Source organism: Merops nubicus, unplaced genomic scaffold (assembly GCF_000691845.1).
Source record: "Merops nubicus isolate BGI_N331 unplaced genomic scaffold, ASM69184v1 scaffold677, whole genome shotgun sequence".
NCBI lineage: Eukaryota > Metazoa > Chordata > Aves > Coraciiformes > Meropidae > Merops > Merops nubicus.
The window spans coordinates 8,889-19,139 of record NW_008618079.1 but is presented as its reverse complement, the minus strand read 5'-3'; the positions used below and the strand labels follow the sequence as shown (position 1 = coordinate 19,139).

The window sequence follows — 10,251 nt, the reverse complement described above, 5'->3', positions numbered from 1 at the left end:
GGGAAAGATGCAAAAAAAACCCAACCTGATGCCTTATGCCTGAGGGGATTTGAGCACCTAAACTCTACTTGTGCCATGTTTGATTTCTAGATCTTGTATATGGACTATACACCTTCTGCACCCAAGTTCTGTCCTTGAAAAGTGACTTAATGTCATCTATTTTTTTGCACTGACTTCAGTGTTAAAAGTTAAGAAAACAAGAGAGTACTTGTTGTGTTTTCAGAAACAAGGGTTAGCCTGTAAAATCAGCTGCATGACTAATAAAGTCTACTTCTGAACAGGAATTTTCTCTTTGGCATTCTTGGGTGACCTTTCCTAGTTTGTTCCACTGTGTGCAATGGTTTTCTTTCTGATTTTATTTTGCACAGGGAGATCAGGGTATTCCAGGGGACAGAGGTCCGCAAGGCGAACGAGGGAAACCTGGTCCATCGGGAGAAAAGGGGGATGTGGGTCCTATTGGGCCACCAGGAGACAGAGGCTATCCAGGATCACCGGGTCATCAAGGCCCCCCAGGTTCACCAGGACCCCCAGGGTTTCTGGTAAGTAAATACAAGTTTTCCTAGTTCCTTATGAATTTACATGACATGAAGGTAGCATGTGCTGGGCAGTGGAAATTCGGTTGAGCAGTACCACAGTACCAAAAGAACTATGATAGCTTTGAGATAATTCTGGTGTTCAGTTGAGATGTGGAAAAAATATACCCAGGTGATCAAGCAGTTATTTAGAAAAAAAAAATGGTTTTAGACATGTACTATGGATAAACTTTAATTATCCATTTCTTCAGCTCCTGACAAATTAATGTAGCTGCTCAACACTGATAATTTTCAAGTTTTTCATAAGCTTAAGAGCTAAAGTATGAGTCTTTGCAGACAAGAAAGAAAAGGAGGCACACAAAAATTATTCTCAATGAAAGGAAAATCAGCATCTGAAAAGGCAACAAAATGCTGTCTGTTGGTTGTAGGTATCTTGGTTTGTCTCCTTGTACACACAGGAACACATCCATGTTATGGGTTCTTTATACCCTCAATCAGAGGTAAATCTCTAAGAAACTTTTCTGGTGAAAGTCCAGTGTAGTTATGGGTCCTGTGATGCAGTTCTAGTTAGCTGGTTGTGCATCAAAGCAGTTAGTCCTCAGAGGGGTTGAGAAGCTGGCAAATGCTATGCAAAAGGCGAGCAAAGCACAGCGGTGGCTCATGCGGATTAATGTCCATACTCACAGTGCTCTGATCATCCTGACAGCGGGGAGTGCCTCTTCCACTTCATGGTATTACTGGTCCTTATAATATTATTATAATGTATTTGCAATAAAGTGGCCTTTGCAGCTAAATAACACAAATGTATAAAAATACTTTAGTTTTGGTGAAAGCTTTACATTTTAATGCAAATTCAGCATTTTTTAAAATTTTTGTGTCACCATAAAGTGCCATCTGTGTGGTTCTTCTAATGCATGTTACCTGGTTTTCTTCCTCACGAGGCTGACACAGTGTCACTTGAAGAAATAAAAAAATATATAAAACAAGAAGTTCTCAAAGTTTTTGAAGGTAAGAAAATGAAGTATTATAAAACTAAACATAAATCTTAAAGTCTGTTCTAAATATTCTGCATCCCTACATCCTTTATATACATTTCTTTACATGCTATCTAAATTACGTTAGACTTAGCAGCTGCTTTGTTGCTGTAGCTGTGTTTAACTGTTGTTTGTCTACTCAATGTAATTATTTTCAAATAATTAGAAATCTTTGATGCCCATAATCCTATTTATTTTTTTTTCTTAAGTCTTAAAACCCCACCACAGTCAATACCTGCTAAATTGTGGAATGCTTAGTTAAGTTTTTAAAATCAGGATAAATGAAAGAGATTCAAGGTTAGTACCTATTTTGTCTGCCTCTAAGGAACACTGAAATGTTACCAAGTGCACTTTATTTAACCAATATGAACAGTTCGTGCTGAAATCTCTGTAATTAATAGAGGTTGATGAGGACTCAGTTGTTTTCACAACCGTTTTCAGGGTTTCAGCACATTCCAAGAACTGTTCACAGTATTTGAGTTCTACTTTGCCACTTAATAGTTACAACATATAAGTTACAACATATAGGGCAGACCCCTTCATGGAGTCAGTGCTAATTATTCTGTGCTTGTGTATTTTAAGTACTTCCATGAATGGGAATGAGAAGTCATTTGAAATATTGGGATACATTCGTAAAATAAAGTAGTAATAGAAACTTTAGTACATATTTGTTCAGATTATTTCAAAGTGTAAAGACTTGAGCTTGAACTGAAGGCCTCAGTACTTATAGAAACATTTTATACTTTGACATTTAGAAGAATTAAACACCTTGCTTCCAGAAACTTACTTTATTTGGACTTTGGGATTTATTTTCTCTCATTTGCCTATCCATTTTCTTACCCACTTTTTCTTGTGTCCTTTCTTAATGAAGAAAGGATGGCTCAGTTTGTATCCCAGATGAAGCTGCCAGCTGCAATGCTTGCTTCCCAGTCTCATGGAAAACCAGGTCCCCCAGGAAAAGATGGGCTACCAGGGCCACCAGGAAAGGATGGTTTGCCAGGGCCACCAGGAGAGCGTGGAATTCAAGGTAGGAATTCGAAAAAAATGTTTCCATGAATTGTATCTTTATACACTTGCTAATGATTATTAAATAAGCTAGGACTACCTATCTAGCTTCGTAATGATTAACTTTTAAAATTGTACGTATGTTTTTCCAGACTAGATCCTAAATATTAACCCATAGTAAATGTGTGGATTTTACTGATTGAAAATTCCTAATCAGTGCATTTTATTCTAATAAGTGATAAAGATAATTACTGACAGATATCTAAAGCTGAGAGATATCCAAACTACTGTACCATTTTTTTTCTCCAAAATGCTTTAACAAGGAAGAAAAACCATGCCAGCATTCTAATGTAACTGTTCAGAACCTGTTCCATATTGAGAGATCATCTTATTTAAGAAACAAAATTCAAACTCCAAGTCTGAGTGCTCTCAGCTCTGATCCTGAGACAACACAGGGGAGGAAAAAGTGAAGGCAAATATTATTCTTTAAGAAACAGTGAAAACTGAAATATTGCCACGTGAATTCTTCTTAGAGTGAAGTAATCTATTCTTCACAAATCAGTTTCAGCTCCAAATGGTGATTTGTAGATTGCAGTGCATTTGGACAGTATAGGACTGTTGTTTCACTGAACTGTCTTTCACTGCAAAATCAGCTTCAAGGGATCCAGGCTCATTGTAACTGTTCTCTGCTGTAAAGTCAGCCTCTCAGAGATTAAAAGGAAAAAGAAAACAGAATAAAAGGAAAAAAAGAATTTATCAATGAATAATATTTTGTGGGTGGGTAATATGTAATTTGCAGTTTATCTGTAGGTAGTTCTTTATTATCTTTTGTTAGTTTGGTCTGCTCTGGAGTCAGAGCAAGTCAGACTGGAATGAAGAACATGAGAGCAAAGCTGAAGATGTGTGGATCCTAAAGCTATCAGAAGAATAAAGACTTACTAACACTGATAAGCGCAAATCCCTGAAAGAAGCTTGAAAAGTGTGATGAGCTCAGAATGAGAAGAACAAGAATAAAGAATCAAGGAAAACAATAAAAGGCTTAGAGTCTTACAACACTGACTTCACCTTACCTAAATATTCAGATCACTGTAAACAGTTAATTTCAATGTCAGTGCCAGATTGTTCAATGTTAATGTATGTGGTGGATAGTCTCAGATGCTTCTGGGAAGTGGGACGTTGTACTAGGCTTCATTTCCAGCTAGGGAGCATCGTGAGTAAGGGTGATAGCTATGCCTGAAAAAAAATAAAGCTGCTTTTTCCTGCCTTATGCTTAAGTAACAGTAGTGCCCCGTGTACACAGGATTTCCATTGATTCTACCGATATGCTCAATACTCTTTTTTTGATTAGTAAAAGGTAAGCTAAGTGAGAAGCATTTACTTCTCTGATACATCAAAAGCTGCATGAAATTATACTTTCAAGGAAAGAAAACCAAAAATTTTCTTGCCTCCTTGTTATTCTCTGAGTGAAAGATAGTCCCATGAGAAGCACACTTACAGCTACCCTTCATGCCTTTCCCAGTTGTGCCTCTGTGTGTTACTGTTTTGTGCCAACAGTAAAAAGAAATTCAAATCTCTGAGCGGACTGAAAACTGTCCTTCCCTATTCCTTATTTTCAACTTTTTTTTCAGCCACAGAAGTCATAGCAGACAAGACTTCTTGGAGAAGCCTGTTATGTGCGTGTGTGGCTGAGCCATCAAGGTAGCACGCTATGTGCACATGTGCTCCAGTCATAATACACATTTGGTATTGACTGGCAGATGTTCCTTATTGTATTTCTCACTTGGATGTAGCCCAGATTGCCAGCTCCAGGGTGTTGCTGTGCACAGTAATACACATTTGGGCTGGCAGAGTGGAGCAATGTTCCATATAACCAGTGAGAAGAAGCAGACACTTTTGGAGGTCAGTGGACCTCTACAAACACCTCCGAGCCTGATTGTGATGCTGCATGTTGAGCAGAGAGCCAGCCAGCAGGAAAAGCAGGTTTAACTGTGTGTCCAAGGAGGTGCTTAGCTTCTCAGGGGTCCCTCCATATGCCTTGAGTGTGGTGCCAGTTCCCCTGGGAACTGGTCTGGTATGATCTGGCCAGATTCCACCACAGATTCCCTTATGCACAGCAAATCAATAGGTAGGAGTTAGTCACAGAGGCATAAAACATAGGTACTAACTTTTGGAGGTGTAGATATGGTCTTCAAAAAGTATATTTAAGACATTTATAGATTCTTGGGCATAGAGTCATTCATTTCTAATTAACTGTTACCTGGTGGCCTTCAGCAGTGTTGTTCATAGTGTATCTCAGGTACTTCCCAGTGGTTCAGGTACAAATAATGTTGATTTTATGGGATGGTCTCAATAAAAATATAGCATGCAGACAAAAAAAGAACAAAGAATTGCATCTTAGATTATGAAACATGCAATTGGTATTTAACCAAACTTTGTGTATTTGTGATTGAAGGATTTATATATATCTATATATTTCTTAATTTAAGAAAAATAAGTAAGCTGCTACTGTGAGAGAGTAGAATTTTTACCAGTTAAATGTACAGTATCTACTTAAGCTGGGACAGGGATACTCATTTACTCTGTATGTGTTTTAAAGGATGCTAGTGTCTCGTAGAAAAACAGGAGGTTTATTTCAAGACTTTATAGACAAGCTATAGCAATGTCATCTATTCGAAAACAGTCCAGCTTGTCATGTGTTCGAAGGTCTAAATCAATCAATTCCTCTGGCAATTGGATTTCTAAAACTGCAGTAGTAAGTGAATTTTGGTCTATTAGGCCAAATGCACCTTGGGATAATGTTGCAATCCAACAATCCTTCATGTTAATATGACTATTGGATTTTTTTCTCAATAGCAAAAAGATTTAATATTAGTTAAACTTCACTGTTTCTATCAAATTAAGGAAAAAAAGTTTTTTGTAGGTCCTCAATTTATTGTAGCCTCAAGGAATCATACATCACAGCTCAGAAAAGAAAAATGCCATGTGATGAATAGTGAAAGTTCCTTATCTTTATTGCTAATCTCTGTTGTAAAATTTGTGTTTCATTATGTTTATTAATTTGCATGGTTGGAGCATGTAGAAACCTGGGCTGACATCAAGAACCCATTGTAGTGGATGTTGTCCAGACACAGTCACTCTTCTGAAATAGCTGCACTGGTTTCAAGCATTACCTCTTCCAAAATGATCTTTGCCATGGAGGGTAAAGTTAACCTGGTTTACTTTGGTTTGAAACCCAGCTACTGCCTCTCAGCTGAGAGGGCTGTAATACACAGGAGGAATTCAGACTGTGCACTGGAGACAGGATAAGAAGGCTTACTCTTAACACCCTTTCTGTTGTTTGGAAGTTGTTACTTTTTAAGAATACAGCGTTTACACATTAAAACACAGTGGATACTCTGATCTCATTGTTCCCTGTCATGGTAATATGTTTGCTTTGTATTTGTATTAAAGAACCTCAGATTTCTCTAGAATACTTGACATGCTAGTTGCAGGTGCTGCATTACCCGTGCAGATGGAAGAGGGTCTCCATAACATAGGTGGGCTACCTTTTGGAGCACTTTAAGTGAGAGAACTTTTTATCTCCAAGTTCACAGATGTGAACTTGTGTCACTTTCAAGCAGAGCTGAGGGTGTTGCAGTAGCAATGCTTCTGACCATGGTGTTTGTGGAGAGCACCAAGGGGAGAGCTGTATTTTGGTTATTACCACTCATCTGTGAGCAGGAGAAAGCTCTTCCATGTGCACACATACTTGCTACATACTGCTAACAAGTGTTTACCGTACTACTACCCACACTGGGTACCTGTTTACATACCACAATTTTTGGGTTGCAGAAATCACAACAAAACTTCTGGAACCTAAGTGAAAGGCTTTATTAAACCAGTTGCCTTTTGAGCTGAACAAGTACCTCCTTCTGGAATTTTAATTCTACAAGTAAAAATAGCATCTTATATGTGCCTTTATATTAAAAACAATAAATCAAAATCTCATTTATGTGTATGGTAATATTTTCTTTTGACTGTGTATGAGTTTGCCACTTTAAGCTCAGAGAGGGGGTGATATCCTCTAGAAATGTAATCACGGCTCTACTTCTGAGCAAAATATACCTCATTAAAAAACAAATATTTTCCTGCCAGAACCACATTGTTCAGATTGTTTACTTATAGCCTGTTTAGCAATATCCTTACACCCTATTAAACAAAGCTTTATTTTTAGAAAAGATACCTGGGAATTTTTGTATTGAACTTCGGCGTCAACAGAACTTACCTGCCTCTGTGTACAAACTACACCTTTGCATGTTTATTCTGATACAGCCAGTAATGGTTTACACTGCCCTGGGTCATATATTTGCATTGGCAGGCTGCTCTTTGTCCCGTTGTGGGGCTTTTTTTTCCTTATTGTCTTGAATTCCAGTGATGTTTACAGAATCTTTTGGTCTGTCTCAGTCCCTTTTCACTTATGTCGTCTCAGATACCTACTGTCATGGTTATCATGGAGAATGTAAATGTGATATATCGTAAATGTGATTTCTCTCTTTTCCCCATCACTGAGGAAATGCAAAACAAATTATTAGTGGCAACACTACTTTGTAAAATAACAATTAATTGGGTTTGTAGTGAGAAATGTACTGTAACTACCAATTGTAATTTAAGAAACATAATGATATATACAATAAATAGGAAATGTAATAGATCTTGTGGTTGTATGATTTAGCTTCTCAAACAGTAGCAACTCCTGTGTGTTACCCAAGATTTTCAGAGCAAACCAGCTTGATGTAGTTATAAATACTACTGTGATCCCTAGAGAGCATAATCAATATTACAATTGAATACAAACACCTGCATATTTCCTTTTCTGAGTTCAGTTACAATGATGTGCATATATGCCTTGGACAGTTCTGCTTAACACAATTCAGTGACCAGAGTGCATGATTAATGTTGTTTGTTTCTCTGTGAGCTTTTAAATGGTTGATCTCCTTTTCTTGTGTTATGCATGTCACTCACTCTGCATGCATTTCTAATGTTTTTGCCTCACTGTAATTTCCTTGTTGGAGTGCTGAGAGAAGGATAAGATAACTGATGCTCTGTTTTGAACCCTAGAGTGATTGCAACAGGTAATAGACTTTCTACCAAAGTGTATAATGAGCCTGTGTTTGATGGAAAGCTTCAATGTTCTGTGTACCATTCCTGCATTGTGCCTGTTGTCAAACAACCCTGAACTGGTACCCACAGGAATTGCAGTAGTTTCTTTCTGGATTGTCCTGTAAAGTACCACTGTTGGCCATAGACCACAGTATGCTGACAAGACAACCTTTGCCATCCATCTGCCAGTGCCCGTCAATCTTCATTAGACATCAGGTGGATTGATATCACTACGCTGACTGGTCGGCCGTGACACTTCTCTTTGAATTCAATCTAGGTTACAGCTCTTCACAAGAGGAAGCTTATTGTGCGGCATACATGACACTGGAAATTACTGGTCCCTGAAGCAGAACAAATTCTGTTCCATATGTGGCCATAAATTGGCAAATTAGTCTTCAACATCTGTCACTTTACATGGCAACATTTGAGGTGTTGGGGAGGGAAGAGAGTTTCCTTATATAATCCCTTTTAAAGTAAGGGCAGGTGTCACACTTGTTCCTTTAAAAATGCCTTCATCTACTGTCTTACATAAAGTACATGATCTAGACAGAAAAGATACATTTGTAGATGGATTCTTAACCTGAAATATTCAGCAAATATACCAATAGCCATGAGTCCTCTGCAGCTGGAGTGTTTCCAACTAATAAAACTTTCTACAAAAATTTTAAGGAAAATAAACAGGAGTTGGACATGAGTTGCAGCACCTGAGAAGTTGGAAAGTATTAGATAGATAGAGAGCTATGCCCTGTGAAGAAAACAGACATGAATGTTCAAAGTATACACAGTAGTCAGACCTCATTAACAATAGTAAACCGACCTTGTTAACCATATACAACCACTTGTGTCATAGTAGGCCTTGTGTGCTGGAACCTGAAATCTGCACAAGCTCTAAAGATGCCTTAATCCACATGAGGGCAGCTGCGTAACAGTGGAAGGGGAGTCAGCCTTCTCTCTCATACAGAGGAATATCTAAGCCTACAACCACCAGTTTACAGTCTAAAAAGAGCAGACATTTTACGAGTGCAGGCGAGATTTATGTAGAGCGGAGAGGACAAAGTCTTGCTCTGTGTGTGGGGTGCCAGAGAAGGGCTGGTCAAACTCCAGACGGCCTTTGAGTTGGTGCTTTACATCACTTCACTGAACAGGTAACACTGGAGCAGAATGCACATTTGGTTCTTTATTAGAGAATCTTCAGAAGGTAACTGAGAATCTCGGGGCAAGGTCCAGCTAGTGAGCACAGCAAGGGTACTCTGGCAGAGGATGCAATGGTTACTGCTAGAAATGCTCGTATTTTCCAGAAGGAACTTAGAAGACCTGTCTTAGACAAAAAAATACCAGTCTCAGAAAAAGAAGCGAGCATGTGTCTTGATAATTTCCTGTCAACAAGATGTATGGAAGATCACTGTTTATAATAAGAGGATGCTCTTATTTTTCTGTCTTTATTCTGTGTAGGTTATAGAGGACAGAAAGGGGAAAGAGGCGAGCCTGGAATTGGACTGCCCGGTAATCCTGGACCACCTGGCCCTGCAGGTACAAATCTCCACACTTATTACTGCTGTTGTTATTTATGAGCTAACGGGCATTTCTCCTGCTTTTCATGCTGATTTTACACTTGTGCCTTCCCTCCTGAGCTTGCCTGTAGCGCAAGGTCAGCCCCACCTGCCTTCTCGCGGATGAGCTGGCATGCAGCTGACCTTCGGCGGTGGAACGTGGGGCACTGCACGTGCTCTGCTGAGGGCTTGGCTAATTCTGACTTTGTTTTACCAGCCACTGGCCTGCCAGGCCCACCGGGAACGCCAGGCTCGCCCGGACCGCAGGGGCCAGCTGGACCCCACGGGAGGTGCAATCCGGCCGATTGCTATTACCACATAGCACAGACTCGGTCACACGCCAGCGGGAAATAAAACCCCTCTCTTCTAGACGCTTGGGTTCACAGTCACTTTTCACTCCTCTCATGAAGTTAATTTAACTTTTGAAATATTTGGTGCATTTTTTTTTTCGCTCGACACTGCATGGTATATAGGTAATTTATAAGGCACAGAGTTGAGCCTTTTTCTGCGTTATTTGCAGTGTCGTAATTATGAAATGATGATATATATTTTCCAGAGTGCATTCCATGTGTTATGTTTCTCATATTTATTTTGCTTAGAGGACAAAATAAGCCTAAATGATTTTCATAAGCTTCTTCCTTCAAACAAAAAGTGTTTTATTATAACGTAAGACAGTATGTATGCCACAGTATGTAAGATGGCTTTATTTTTCTTGCTGGTGGTGAAGTTTAAATGGAGAAAATGCATTTCTGAAGTTTTAAAGCATACCTGTTCATGGCAAGTGCAGGACCTGAGCTGGAGCGCTGGGAACTCTGTTTAGACTAAACGTGCAGGTCCCTCGAGGAGGCCCTGGCACACCTTCTGAACCAGGCCTGTGCCGTGCACCGTGAGCACTGCCCACCGCTTCTGTCATTTCCTAGATGTCGAAGAAGCAAACGAAGAAGTGGTTATGATCGCTTTAATCCCACCCAACATTAAGCTTCAGACTGA

General features: G+C 39.2%; 1 protein-coding gene across 1 annotated transcript in view; it reads left to right on the top strand.

Annotated features, from left to right (window-relative positions):
• Nucleotides 1–10,013, top strand: part of COL19A1 (collagen, type XIX, alpha 1) — a 188,893-nt gene extending 178,880 nt beyond the window's left edge. The window contains exons 45-49 of the mRNA XM_008943299.1: nt 369–539; nt 1,475–1,541; nt 2,439–2,594; nt 9,164–9,241; nt 9,479–10,013. Of these exons, the coding sequence (XP_008941547.1) occupies nt 369–539; nt 1,475–1,541; nt 2,439–2,594; nt 9,164–9,241; nt 9,479–9,615 (609 nt within the window). The 3' untranslated portion in view covers nt 9,616–10,013. The remainder of the gene's footprint in view (nt 1–368; nt 540–1,474; nt 1,542–2,438; nt 2,595–9,163; nt 9,242–9,478) is intronic.
• The last annotated feature ends 238 nt before the right edge of the window (nt 10,014–10,251 follow it).